General features: G+C 37.8%; 1 protein-coding gene across 2 annotated transcripts; it reads left to right on the top strand.

The window, feature by feature from the left end:
- Positions 1-2,613: 2,613 nt before the first annotated feature.
- Positions 2,614-5,333, top strand: LOC120260696 (calmodulin-binding protein 60 B-like). 2 transcript variants are annotated; one of them, XM_039268240.1, is made up of 8 exons: positions 2,614-2,867; positions 3,020-3,095; positions 3,224-3,276; positions 3,395-3,885; positions 4,139-4,299; positions 4,418-4,615; positions 4,707-4,800; positions 4,898-5,333. In XM_039268240.1, the coding sequence occupies exons 1-8, from the start codon at positions 2,773-2,775 to the stop codon at positions 5,059-5,061; spliced, it is 1,332 nt and encodes a 443-aa protein (XP_039124174.1). In that variant the 5' UTR covers positions 2,614-2,772; the 3' UTR covers positions 5,062-5,333. The 2 variants fall into 2 exon arrangements, with proteins under 2 accessions (XP_039124174.1, XP_039124173.1); XM_039268239.1 differs by having other exon boundaries at positions 4,895-5,333.
- Positions 5,334-14,921: the final 9,588 nt, after the last annotated feature.

Raw genomic sequence — 14,921 nt, 5'->3', positions numbered from 1 at the left:
ATTTTCTGTGATGCTTCATTGAGGTTTTGTTGATACCTATCAGTAGCTGTTGAGAACCAAGAAGAAGCATATTAGCAGTTTTATAAATAATAATGAGATGCGATGATGCAGTCAATTGAAAGATGTGATTGTTTCTTTCGAGCCAAATATTCCATAAGATTGCACGGGAAGTGAGGTCCCAGCGATTCGGTGTTGAGGGACTAAGGATGGTATCCAATTGGTCCACAGTAAGAGAATTGTCTGTGGAAGAGAGTTTAATTCTAAAATTTGAGAAAAAAATGCCCAGATGCGTTTGGAGAAAACACAGTCGATGAAGAGATGTTGAAGATTTTCAGAGGCATTGTGGCAAATGACACAGGTATTGGTGGAGTTTTGAAAATTGTAACCTTTCTTGAAAAGAGTTGCTAGAGTGAGGATTTTGTCCTCCCCAGCAAGCCAGCAGAAAAGAGTGATTTTGCTTGGACAACAATTTTTTCCAGAAAAGGGGGTAAAGCGAGTTGCGTATTTCACCATCAATGAGAAATTTATAAAAGGATTTGACTGTGAACGTGCCACTTTTTTCAAGGGTCCAAGTGTGAATATCATCTTGAATATGGGAGCAATAAGGGATAATTTCAAGAAGAGCTGATAACATATCGGGGGTGGATGTGGGAAATAAAAGTTGAGGATTGTTTAGAAACTAGGAGAATTGCTTGATGGTAATCCAAGGGACGGTACAATCATTGAAGAGATCGGGCCAACAGTCTTTAAGTAGAAGTCCAGCGTGCCAACGATCAGAACTTAGTGAAGTGTTAGAGCCACTTCTGATAGTTTTCATGATACATGATCGGAAGAAGAGTAAAGTGGAGGTCACTCCTACCCAAAAAAGGATTTATTTCTGGGTGGAATGTGGGATAGAATTCCATTAGTGTCATTTATAGAATAATTAGCGTGGATGATTTTGGCCCAACTGCTGTTTGGATTGCAGGATAATTTCCACCACCACTTTCCTATTAAAGCGTTGTTGAAGGTCTGAAGGTTAAGGATTCCCCAGCCTCCCATTTCCCGCGGTCTAGTGATCATGTTCCAGGCTATCAATCTGACTCCTTTAGGTCCCAGATCAGGCACTTTCCAAAAAAAATCTCTCCGAATTTTATCAATTTCTTTAATCACCCAAGCGGGGAGCTTGAAAACTGACATCCAGTAAACATGAACAGTGGAGATGACAGAGTTAATGAGCGTTAAGCGTCCACCAAGTGATTAGTAATTTACTTTCCAAGAAGTGAGTCTAGAGCGAACCATGTCAATGAGTTTTGCCCATTCATTTCTTTTGGGTCTGCGACCTGAAAGAGGCACTCCTAAGTAGGTGATTGGGAGACAGCTTCGGGAGCAGTTTAGGATTCTAGTTGAGGAATGATGAGGTTAGAAGCCGTACTTAGAGGAGTACATGCAACTTTTTGAATAATTAATGGTTAAGCCAGAGGACCCCTCATAAAGATACATGATTAATTTAATGATATGAAGATCTTCTTGTCCTCCAGTAGAGAATATAAGAAGGTCGTCAGCATATTGGAAGTGACAAGTGTTATTGGTATGATTCAAGGAAATACCCACCAAGACTTTGGATTTGAGAGCGTGGAAGAACATAGCGCTCAAAACATCAGCGGCAAGGGCGAAGAGCAATGGAGAAAGGGGATCGCCTTGCCTCAGGCCTCTTTTGCATCGGATGTAGCCCTGAGTCGTTACGTTGATAATGAATTGGGCCTTGGCAGTACTAAGAATGGAGTGAAACTAGGAGATCCATTTAGGTCCAAAGCCTCTAGCAGCAAGAATTTCAAGCAGAAAATTCCAGTCAAGAGAGTCGAAAGCTTTTGCAAAATCCACTTTAAAGATGTGACCAAGACATTTTCGTTTTTGTAAATTGAAAATGATTTCTTGTGCACCGACAATATTGTCCGCAATACATCTGCCTTTAATAAATCCGGATTGCGATTCGTCAACTAGCAAACTGATAACAGCACTGAGGCGATTGACGAGGATTTTGGAAATAATTTTACAGGTGGAATTGATAAAGCTAATGGGATAAAAGTCTATCACATCACCTGGCGTGTTATTTTTTGCAATAAGAGCGCTATGTTCTTATTTTTTAAGGCTGATGGGACAAAAGTTCATCACATCAACTAGCCCTTTTTGCTACAAGATTCTCTTTTTTATTTTTTATTTTCAGTTTTTATGCATCTATTAATTTGGATATAAGGATTACATTCTTGATACAAGATTTTTGTTTTAGATAATAATAATAATAATAATAATAATGTCTGATATTTTTTTATTGCATAAAATATTATTACTTTTCAATATATATATATATATATATACAAATAGGTTAAGTACTCCACTAGATGGTTGTTACTTGTTAGCTCCTAACAAAGAAGGGAGTAGAAAAAGGCGCGAGTTGACCGTTATAAGGCGGGAGTGACATCGAGCAGTATGCATCATCAATTAGTCATCTCGTTTACCATTAGAACTGTGTGTTTCCTACCACCTTCCTGGTTCCTTCCATGAACCTTCATTTAATGATTTAATAAACTACAATTTTGCGGCTTTGTATATATAGAACTATGTAATTCATCATACTCACCTTCATAAGAATCATAACCACATATCTCTCTCTTCCTCCTCCTCGTCTTATTTACACTATTCTCTATCTATCTTTCCATCTATAAATTCAACCCAAGTTTCATAGAAGCTCCTCCCCCTCCTCCTCCTCCTTAAGTGAAAGAAGTGAAGAAAATGGCAGCTAAAAGGCTTTATGAAGGAGATGATCAGAAGGAAAACCAAGATCAACAAGGGGGCAAGCGACTGAAGAAACTCCCTTCTTTCTCAACGTTAGTATATATATATATATATATATATATATATCCCTATATAATTTCTTATATGTTTTATTTTTGGTTTCTCTTCTTCAAAACTCACCAACTTTTGTCAACTTTTTCTTTTCTTTTCTTATGCTAAATTTTCTTCTCTTCTATGACAACAGTGTGATAAGAGATGTTATCATGGCCAAATCGCTCCAAAACTTCTGCCTTGCATTAGAACCACTGCTTCGTCAAGTGGTACATATATATATAAATATATTAATATTTTGTATAGTACAAGGTTTACTTGTCTTTAGCGCATCATAGTATATCTATTGTTTGTTTTTTATTGTTTTACTTAATTATGGATTTGATTTTATATGTAGGTGAAAGAGGAGATGGAGCATAAGCTAGCTCAAGGTGCACTAATGCTTCCAAGGTTAGTTAATTATAATCTGATTAATTAATAAGAGTTCATGATTTTATGTTAATTTCAACTTAACTTCAGTTAGATGATTACCATAATTATATTCTTCTCACATATCATTGGCCTGCAGGTCTCCACAAAGACAGATACAAGAGGAATTCTCAAACCTGAAGCTTATCTTCAAGAAACCACCCATCCTCCCAATCTACACATTTAGTAAGATCGAGGATGAGGAGGGTAACCATCTTCAAATACAACTCATCGACACACTCACCGGTGAAACTCCGGTTGCCTTTCACCGATTATCAAATCTAAAAGTTGAAATAGTGGCTGTCAATGGTGACTTCCCTGGTGATAGAGAAGAATGGATGGCTACAGAATTCAACAATAATATTATGAGGGAGAGGGAAGGCAGGAGGCCTTTGCTCCTTGGAGATGTTTCGGTTACTCTGAGAGACGGTGTTGCTTATATTACTCATCTCTCCTTCACAGACAACTCTAGCTGGATTCGAAGTAGGCACTTTCGTATAGGTGCAAGAGTAGTTCCTGAAAGCTATGATGGACCGAGGATTCTTGAGGCTTTAACTGAGCGTTTCACAGTCAAAGATCAAAGAGGAGAATGTGAGTTCTCTAATTATTACTTTTTGTTCTCTTTCATATATTTTTTATAGATGAATATTCAAACTAAAATCCAAACAAGTTGTTACGTTGGGTCTTGCTATTTGATATTATGAAAATTATAAGCAAACGTCCACTTGATCCAGTTGGCTGTACTAGCTTGCAAAGAATATTAGAAAAAGACTCAATCCCCTTTCATATGTTATGCCAGTTTTGACTCAGTTCTAAAACAGGCGTAGCTCTAAATCCATTGCAGTGTACAAGAAGCATTACCCTCCAGCTCTGGTTGATGATGTATGGAGGCTTGACAGGATCGGAAAAGGCGGCGCCTTTCATGTGAAACTCGGTGCAGAACACATTGAGACTGTACAAGACTTCCTCAAGCTCTTGGTCATTGATCCTGATCACCTGAGAGTGGTATGCATATATATATATATATATATATATAAAGTTTTCGTCTATCTTTGGACACAGATTTAAGTTTCAATTAAAATACACAAAAATAATTAATATGTTCTTGACCTTGATGTATCAGATACTATCATCTATGTCAGACAAGATGTGGGAGGGAACTATTAACCACGCAAAAACATGCCCCATAGGGTCAAAAAGATATTTGTTCAATGATCCTTATTATGGTAATACCGTCTTCTTGAATCCAATCTGTGAAATAATGGGTGTAATCTTACAAGGCAATCTCTATACCCCTGATCAACTGTCTATACAGCAGAGAGTAAGCATTAGAATTCCAATCAATTGAAAGAATAATTAGAATTCAGATATCATATGAACACCATATGACTTGATCACTCTTTTTTTGGCAGGCTTATGTGCAGTCTCTGGCAAAACAGGCATACTACAACTGGGATAAGCTGGAAGAGACTGAATTTTCCCTTCCAGCAAACGCTCTCCTTCCAAGTAATTGAACTAATTCACTACTCTTTTGTGATTATTTTACAATCACTAATAAAAAGTTTTTGTTCAAGTTCTAACATCTTAGAGAACATAATAGTAGAGCTGCCAGCACCACAAGGACTGATGGCTTCTTCTTCATGGCATGCTGCCAATCAAGAGATAACTACTGTAACTGAGTTTCAAATTGAAGGACCCAATGAATCTCAATTCTTTGAAGCAGCCTTTAGCTTGGATTTCTCTGGATCAAAAACTCAGCCTGATTGATTCTTGTCACATTGATTCAAAAACGAACAAGATGTTGCTGATCAAGATGTACATCCTAAGGATGTAAATTATTGGTATTGAAGGTGGATTATATATATGTACTTAGGTTTTACCCACCCAAGTTGCTCCTCATGTTGACAAATAAGGCAAAATGAGCAACATGAGGTGCTAATGTAATGCCATCTGTCACTTTTCATATCATGCACTTCCATTTGTGACACATATCATTCAATATGTGATTTAGTCTATCGAAGATATATAGACAGTCCAAGGTTTTTGTAAAAATCTGGTACGGTTCACCTTCAATTTGTATATATATTTTTCTTTTCTTTATTTTATATCATGTTAATGATAAGCATGGAGTCTTGTCTTTGTGTTTTGATACTTTAGAATCATATGAAGCTTCGAATGATTCTTTTGAAATAAGCTTCGAATGATTTTTAGATCAAGACGAGGCTTTTTTTGAAAAGTTAATGATTTGCAGACTTGATTAATTCCTTTATTACTCTTGTTAAGTTATACTCTAGAACTCTAATTAATCTAGACATAAACAATGAATACTACTTAAGTAGTTGTCCTCTAGACATAAACAGTTTTTGTCTGTCAATTATTTGTAGATCAAGTATAATCACTTTCTGTCTCAAAGAAAAATAAAACCATTTCATATGTTAATTAAAGAGATGTTTGGTTAATTTAGGGAATAAGATTTGGAAGAGAGATGTTTATTTGAGCTGAAAAAAATTTGAGTTAATAATATTAATAAAAGTTAAATATTTTAATATTTAAAATTAACTTTTCTCATTGAGATGCCTTGACTTGGGTCAATCATGTAGGTTCCCAACACTTGCATGTGGCCAAGCCTTAGTCATCAATAAACTCCATTATCTAACTATTGTTTCACTATCAAAATTTTTTGACCAACTTTTTCCTCGAATTTTTAAAATTAAGTGAGCATCAATCCTGAGATGAGAAACTAGGACTTTAGTTTAAAGAACATCATGCATGAATAATCTAAATCAAGAATCAATAGCATCAAATTGGAGTGAAGGTTTACTGATAGAGAGTCTCAAAGAGAAAAAGTTCAGTCAAAGAAATCATCAACTCAGATACCTGAGACTGGAAACTAGTGATCAGAAACAAGCCATGAGCCCTCTTTAGACTTCAAAGCTCATCCAATATAAGTTGGCTACATGATTGATGTTCATGGTCTTTGTTCAAAAGGAACAAGATGCTAACATGTTTAGCCTATCTGTCAGTTTGTCGGCCAGTTAAAACTTGTACGACAGTGATAGATTTTGAACCTTCGTTCCATTTAGATTGAAGTTTGGTAGCGCTGGAAATAACTCAGAATTGTGACTGACTGTCTATCAGTCTTCTTCAGCTCCTTAAGTCTTCCTTGTAGATAAAAACAAAGTTCTCTGAATTGTATTACATAGGCTTTTCATCCATTATTGATGTATACTGATCACTTCAGCTCCATAATTAATTTTGGTACGATCTTCAATCTTCTTAGATTTTTTTTTATAATATAAATATGGATAAGTACTCAAATACAACCCTCAAACTTAGAAATGATCACCTTTTTTCCCAAAAACAACAACAACCTTAAAAAAATGTTCTCCCTATAAAATAATCGTCACATTTTTTTAATTTTTTTCTTTGTTCTTTTTTTACATATCAATTTAGAAATTTTGTGCATTATATTAACTATTACTTTTTCAAATCTACCATTTTATTTAATATACTTTTACAACTTCTAATAAATTATATTCAAGTATACATATTTTAAATAAAAATAATATATATTGAAAAGTTAATATAATTTTTATAAATTTTAGACTACAAATTTATTTTAATTAATTTTTTTTAATCAGTGTGAATTAGGTAAAATTGACGAGTAAAAAAAGAGAGTATGTTACTACAACAATAATTGAGCCTTAACATAATTTTTATGTAGAAGATCAGGAATTTAACTCTCTCAATACATGTTGAAGTTTTTTTTTTTTTTGATGTAAATGTGGATAAACCACAAATTTATTGAAAGAAAAAGGAGCAACAGTACAAAGGTAAAATCCTCTCACCAGAAGTGAGGGGAACAACAAACATAAAAGGAAAATACAAGAAAAAACTAGAAATGTAAGGAGGTCTAGAATGGCGGAAGACACCAACAGGCATCTCAGGCCTGATTAAACGAGGGAAGGAGCAACTACTCCTGAGCTAAATCATGAGCAGGGTCGGCAACAGGATCAGATTCTCTAGCGCTAAGAAAATTGAGAGAGCGCTTAATTTTCTGCGAAGTTTCATTGAGTGAATGTTGATGCCTATCAGCAACTGTTGAATACCAGGAGAGAAGCATGTTAGCAACTTTAAAAATAATATTAAAGTGAGGCAAAGCATTAAATTGGAAAATACGAGTGTTTCTTTCGATCCAGATATTCCAAAACGATAGCACGGGAAATAAGATCCCAGAGGATTCGAAGTTGAGGGTTAAAATTGGAAATCCATTTGGACCACAGAGAAGGGGTAGATTGGGGGAGAGAGTTTGAGTCTAGAACTTGAAGAAAGAATGCCCAAATTCGCTTAGTAAAAGCACAGTCGAGAAAGAGATGTGAAGATTTTCAGAGGCATTGTGGCAGAGGACACAAGTATCAGTGGAATTTGAAAGTTGAAGCCTTTCTTGAAAAGATTTGTGAGAGTAAGAATTTTGTCCTCTCCAGCTAACCAGCAAAAGAGAGTGACTTTGCTGGGGCATCGAATTTTCCAGAAGTTTGAGTAAAGTGGGCTACAGAGCCCACCATAAATGAGAAATTTATAAAAGGATTTGACGGTGAAATTGCCACTTTTTTCAAGAGCCCAACTGAGGGTATCATCCTGATTATGGGAGCACTCAGGAATAATATCAATGAGAGCAGAGAGAGATTCGGCAGGGATAGAGGGAAATAAGGATTCTGGATTATTAAGAAGCTGATGGAAATGTCTGATGGTGATCCAATGATCAGCACAATTAGAGAATAGAGTAGGCCAGTAATCCTGAAGTAATATCCCGTTATGCCAACGTTCAAACCAGAGAAAGGTATTGACCCCGTTATAAATGATTTTCGTGGTGCAGGATCTAAAGGATAGTAGAATGGTAGTCACTCCCGCCCAAAAGAAGGATTTATTTCTAGGTGGGGAATGAAATAAAGTTCCATGAGGGTCTCTAATAGAGTAGTTAGCTTGGATGATTTTAGCCCAACCACAGTTTGATTATCGGATAGTTTCCACCACCACTTTCCAAGGAGAGCGTTATTGAACTGCTGAAGGTTAAGGGATACCCACCTCCCATATCACGGTAAGTCTAGTGATTCTGCTCCGTGCGATGAGTCTAAAAACCTTTAGAACTCGGGCTCGGGTCCTTTCCAAAGGAAGTCGTGCCGAATTTTATCAATTTCCTGGATCACCCAGACCGGAAGTTTGAAGACCGACATCCAATAGATTGGGACGGTAGATAGGACAGAGTTGATTAGAGTTAGGCGACCTCCAAGGGATAAATAATTTGTCTTCCAAGAGGAGAGTCGAATGCGAACCATGCCAATAAGTTTTGCCCAATCCATACGTCTGGGTCTTCGACTAGAGAGGGGGACCCCTAGGTAAGTGATCTTGAGACAATTTCTAAAACAATTAAGAATTCTGGCAGAAGAATGATGGGGTTGGAAGCCGTAGTTAGAGGAATACAAGCAACTCTTCGAGAAGTTGATCGCTAAACCAGAAGATCCCTCATAAAGGTAAAGAATCAGTTTGATGATTTGAAGATCTTCTTGTCCACCAGCAGAAAAAATAAGAAGATTGTCAGCATATTGGAGATGACAAATGTTATCAGTTTGGTTTAAGGGAACACCCACAAGGACCTTGGATTTTAGAGCATGATAAAACATTGCGCTAAGGACATCAGAGGCGAGGGCGAATAGCAAGGGAGAGAGTGGATCACCTTGCCTCAAACCTTTTTTGCATCGGATATATCCTTGTATGGTACCGTTAATGATGAATTGAGTCTTGGCAGTGCAAAGAATGGTATAAACCCAAGAAAGCCATTTAGGTCCAAATCCTCTGGCAGCAAGGACTTCAAGGAGAAAATTCCAGTCAAGGGAATCAAACGCTTTTGCGAAATCCACTTTGAAAATATAACCGAGGTATTTCCGTTTTTGCAAATTAAAAATGACTTCTTGAGCTCCAACAATATTATCCGCAATGCATCTGCCTTTGATAAAACCAGTCTGAGAGTTATCCACCAGCAAATTGATAACCACACTAAGCCTATTAGCAAGAATCTTAGAGATAATTTTGCAAGTGGAGTTGATAAGGCTGATGGGTCTAAAATCTGCAACCTCACCAGGTGTATTAGATTTTGCGATTAGTGCAATATTGATCCAGTTAATACGCTCAAAGTTGATTGTGCCCTCAAAAAAGTCATTACAAAGTTGAATAATTGTGTCTTGGCGGAGGTCCCAATGCTTTTGGAAGAAGAACATAGGAAAGCCATCGGGGCCAGGGGCTTTATCAGGGTTAAGATTAAAGACCGTGCGTTTAATTTCCTCAATGGTGAAGGGTGAATCGAGATGAGATAGATCAACTCTTTCCTTAAAAACAAAGAGGGAGTGCCAGTCAAGAAGGAAACGATTTGACATGGGAGTGCCAAAAAGATAGCGAAAGTGATCAGTAAAAATCCTACCAATATGATCATTTCCTTCAATCTATAGTCCATTATGGATAATGCGGGGAATGTGATTTTTGTTCCTTCTACTATTTGCCACTTGGTGAAAGAAATTAGTGTTAGAGTCCCCTTCTCTAAGCCATGTGATTCTAGAGCGTTGCTTCCAGTAAATTTCCTCCTGATTCAAGATGGAGTAGAGATCAGAGCGGATTTGGGAAAGGCGAGTGGATTCATCATCAGAGAGGGGTCTACTTTCACCAGCAACATCGATGGAGTGAAGATCAGCAAGTAGACTGGTTTTGAGCAGTTTGGAAGCACCAAAAGTGGAAGAGGACCAAGCACGGAGTTTGAATTTCAAGTGGATGAGTTTTTTGGAAATGATGTAAGCACCACAACCATTGGGATTTAAGTCCCTCCACCAGTCTTGAATGAGATTGATAAGTTGGGGATTGGTATACCAGAATTTTTCAAGTTTAAAAAGTCGATGATGCTTAAAATGGTTTCCAAAGTCAAGGCAAATAGGAGTATGATCCGAACCAAATCTGGGGAGGTCAAATTGGGAAGATCTAGGATATAATGAAGTCCAATTGTGGGAGTAGAGGAATCTATCAAGACGAACCCAGATAGGGTTAGCTTGACCATTAGTCCAAGTGAATTTTCTGCCATTAATTGGAGGATCAATCAAGTCCAGTTCACTTAGAAGATTTTGGGAGATAGTGATATCTCTAGGATTAGTTATACCAGTGTTTTTGTCTTCTAAGGAGAACATCATGTTGAAATCACCACAAATAACCCAGGGAATGGTTATGAGATTTTTTAGTGAACGTAGTTCATTAAAAAAATCAGGTTTCAAAGATCGGGAATTTGGCCCATAAACACTAGTGCAAATCCAAATAGTGTTATCTGTTCGATTAGAGAATCTAATAGAGATGGTGTAGGAACCCTTATGAAATAAATTACCAAGGATATGAGTGTTGTCCCAAGCAAGGATGATTCCTCCAGTAGTTCCTTAAGCCGGAAGAAAATCAAAACAATTGAGTCGCTTGCCTCCAATTAACCTCCAAAAGGATTATGAAGGTCTTGAATTTTAGATTCTTGGATACAAACAATGTCTGCTTGGGAATTATTAATAACTTCTTTAACTAAGTGGCATTTAGAAGGTCTGCCAAGACCTCTAACGTTCCAACTTAAAATTTTCATGAGAAACAGGAAAAGTCTAGGATTTGAATCTTGAGGAAGATCCAGGGATATGAGAGAAATTGGAAGCTCTTTCAGCTTCAAGAGATCGGATTTTCTCTAGGCATTTAAATTTATGAGTAGGGGATCCTAAGAAATTAATGCCACAAGAATTACTATAATTAAGCAATTGAGCATCAGTCCAAGAAGAAAAAACTGAATTAAAAGGAGTGGGCGTACCTTCACGAGGATCGACAAGTAATTTTTTCTTTGAGGAACGCGGTGGAATAGGAACAAATCCAGCTTCTTCATTCCAGCGTCTAGAAGGCTTCTTGGGTCTGTCACTCCTTCTAAGTTGCAAAAGATCAGGGAGCAGATTTTTTGGAGGATTTTCCAAAAATCAAGAGTCATCAGGGACAGGATTATCTAGAGGTGGTTCGCAGTCAAGATGATTGAGTTTGTCTTCATTAAGAAAAGTGTCCTCATCTTCCATGTCATTCTCCAGAATATTATCATCTTCACCCCAGTCTAGAAGTTCTTCATTAGAGGGAATATCTAATGGAGAATTTTGGGGTAAAGGGTCTTGAGAGTAAAATTTCCCAGAGTTGATACAAGGCACTAAAGTCCAACCACCAAGAATGAAGATCCATTTGTAGTCCTCAGGGATTGGAATTGCCGGGGGAAGCGGTTGAAGGTGTGTCGGGAGATTTTCCTTTAATGATGGATCAAGTGGTGTTATCTGTTCAGATATAGAGTTAGAGGGAGTTTGATGTGTATCACGAGGCACCGGGACCTTCCCATGTGAAGAATCAGAGATATCAGAACGTTGATGATCCTTAGGAATTAAATCAGCATCTAATGGAGGATCATGGGAATGCTTATCCCGATGCAAGGTCGTCCTGAGAGTAGAGGATGGGATAGAATCAGAAGAGTGATCATCTCGAGGCAACTGATCCAGAGATTTAGTGGAGATATGATCAGGAAGCTGATCTCGAGGGTTAGAGTGATCAATTGAGATCTCATCTCGAGGCATAGTTAAGTAATCTTTTGGCTTGCAGGAATCTTTGGAGTTGCTATCCCAAGGCAGAGGAGACGCTTGCATGGAGCCAAAGTCGATTGTGGAGATCTCATCACAAAGGCGGAGGGGACGGCTGTGAAGATCCGGCCCAGTTACGTCGGCCTGTTAGAGCAACGATGTATGTCGTCTTCTTTGGGGATCTCCACGAAGTCGGGTGGATTCTCAGAGGTTTCCGAGCAGTCGTCGACCAGCAGCAGGAATGAGATCGTCTCCCTGAGATCCACTAGAGATCCTCAAAGAAGGGTCGAGGCCAGGGACGGCCTCAGCGGTCTCACCGGGAGGAAGCGGTGGTAGGGAAAGTACAAGACTGGCGGTGGCTCGGCGGCCTCCACGGGAGGTGAGATGAGAAGATCCTTACCCTTGTCGATTTTAGGAACATAAATGGTATTGTGACAGGAGGTTGCTTGCTTGTATTGAGTGCGATGGTGAGACACTGGCCCTTGGACGACCTTAGACCGGAGGATGTGGGCTCCGTCGTCCTCCAATTTGACGAGGAAGCTTTTGACGCCAATATCCACCGTAATTTCCAGCGGGAAGTGAATCGAGGGTTTGAGTCTCACCAGAGTTCGCAGGTGCTCCAGGGTAATATGTTCCTTCTTTTGCACATATATCAGATCTCCAATTGGCCAGAGGATCTCAACGATCGAGTCCCAGTTCCAACAATGGAGAGGAAGGTTAGTGATTCTGATCCAGTTGTAGTTACCAGCGACTACAGTGGGATCCGAGTCGGCGATCCGATGAGAGAGAAATCGCGGCGGGGGTCCATGAGGAGAACTAAGAGAAATCGGGCTTCTCTTCACCACCATTGCTGCATCTCTAGCTGTGGCCATTGTGAGGATGAAGTCATCTTTGAAGGGAGTTATATGTTCACAGAGGTTTGTGTCCAAGCAGTGAGAGAGGGAGGTGTGAAGCGAGCGAGTGCTGGCATTGCCGGAAAGGACTTTGATAACCACCATTTTTTTCAGGTCTTCCTTCGATTTCAAGATGGCTTCGGTAATAGGTAGAGACACACGGAGGTAGGCAGGGTGCGAGCGCACGGGGATTCGAAGGAGAGGCTTGAGTTCTGAGGGGTTCCCCTGTGAGATGTGATCAGGAGAGGCTTCATGAAAAGGGTGTTTGGATCTCACTCTGGTCTTCTTGAAGTTAGGACGATGAGGCGGGGTTCGGAGAGGGCAACGAATAGCAAAATGACCAACTCCAGAGCAACGTTTACAAGTGAGTTGGTGTCGGCATTCCTCGGCTTTGTGCCCTGAGCGCAAGCACTTCAAGCATTTGTCACTAGAATCCGGAGAACGCCGACGTTTCAGAGAAGCTTGTGAGGATGGAGGCAGCGGTTCAGAAGAGGGAGGAGAGCGGACTACTTCGGCAAAGGAGATGCCATCTCTCACAGGAGAATCTTTTAGAACAGAGGAATTCTGGGTGGTCTGATTGAGAGGAGGGGGAGTGGCACTTCGTGAAGAGATAGAAGGATGGACGAAAGATCTAGAGCTCCTACGAGCTCTACCAGAATACCCTCCACGAGCACCGCCACGAGACTGCCGGAAGCCATCGTTAGATCCGGCGAAGCCATCGCGAGAACTGCTGAGGAATCTCATCGCCGGTTACTTAAATAACTGAATTTTTTTTTAATAAAATAGATAAAATACATGTTCAAGTATATTAATGGAAAAGTATGAGTATGGGTGACTTGCCCTATTATCAAAATACATTAACTAAATAAATAAATAAATAAATAAATATTTATTATACATCTACAATATGCGCGTAACAGAAAAAAAAATTTGCCGTTAATAAACATGATACAGAGTCAACATTTTAATATTCCTTCACTTAATTCTCATGGTAGCCATAGGCTTGTTTAAATTTCTAAATAAAAAAAATAAAATAGAAAATTAAAAAAATTTAATAAATAGTATGGTGTAACGGATCTCCAATTGTAGTGTGGGTTTACATCCCAAATTTTATTTCATTAAGTGAAGATGTACATGTTTGACGATTAATTTTTAGTACATGCATATGTTTTTTTTATTGTGCTCGTCACATTTATAAATAATAATAAACAATATATAATAAATAATAATAAATAATAAACAGCTAGTAAATGTTTAGACTTGTTTTTACAAGATGAAGAAAAATATAAATATATTGCTTAGGTACTCGGAAATTTCTTACTTCCACAAGTATTGACATTGACTATCCACAAGAGTAATTATAACACAAATCTGCATTTTCAAAACTTAATAATATATATAAATGTTACAGTGATCTCTGAACCATTTTTTAAATATATATATATATATATATATTTGAATAAGTGCATAAAGACATCGATTAAAGTTTAGAAAAAGATATATCAATCTTTTCAATCAGCATTATTGTTTGTTTAAGATAAATAAGCGTAATTTATTAGTTAATATAAACCATTTTTGGAAGAGAGAAAAAAGGAGAGAAATATGTCATTATATATTTAACTAGAGCATTTTTTTATGATAAAAAAAACAAAAATTTTAGTTAATTTTAAATATTACATCAAATACCTTTATGATAGAATGATAGTATTTTTTTCCCTAGTGAGAGATGGAGGGATCAACTCTCACACAACAGGGCTTGGATTTTTTTTTTCTTAAGCTTTTTTTTTTTCTTCCAGAAAATATGGTTCTTTCTTTCTTTTTCTTTTTTCTTTTTTAAATGTTTGATAGCTCATTTAGTCATGTTTTTATAAGACTTTAAATAACTTAGAATATTCTCCACTAATAGGAAAAACTGTGTGATAGTTCTGATTCCTAGTCCAGACTCAACTTTTTAAAAGAAACTTTTAAAATGATAGAATTTTGGCTGAATCCTTTTACATGGATTAAAAAAATCAATAGTATTCAGCCCAAAGTTAAAAGATGGGGTTAATTTTTTAAGCAGTGT

The sequence above is a fragment of the Dioscorea cayenensis genome, chromosome 5 (genome assembly GCF_009730915.1).
Source record: "Dioscorea cayenensis subsp. rotundata cultivar TDr96_F1 chromosome 5, TDr96_F1_v2_PseudoChromosome.rev07_lg8_w22 25.fasta, whole genome shotgun sequence".
NCBI classification, from domain to species: domain Eukaryota; kingdom Viridiplantae; phylum Streptophyta; class Magnoliopsida; order Dioscoreales; family Dioscoreaceae; genus Dioscorea; species Dioscorea cayenensis.
This window is presented reverse-complemented; position numbering and strand designations above follow the sequence as displayed.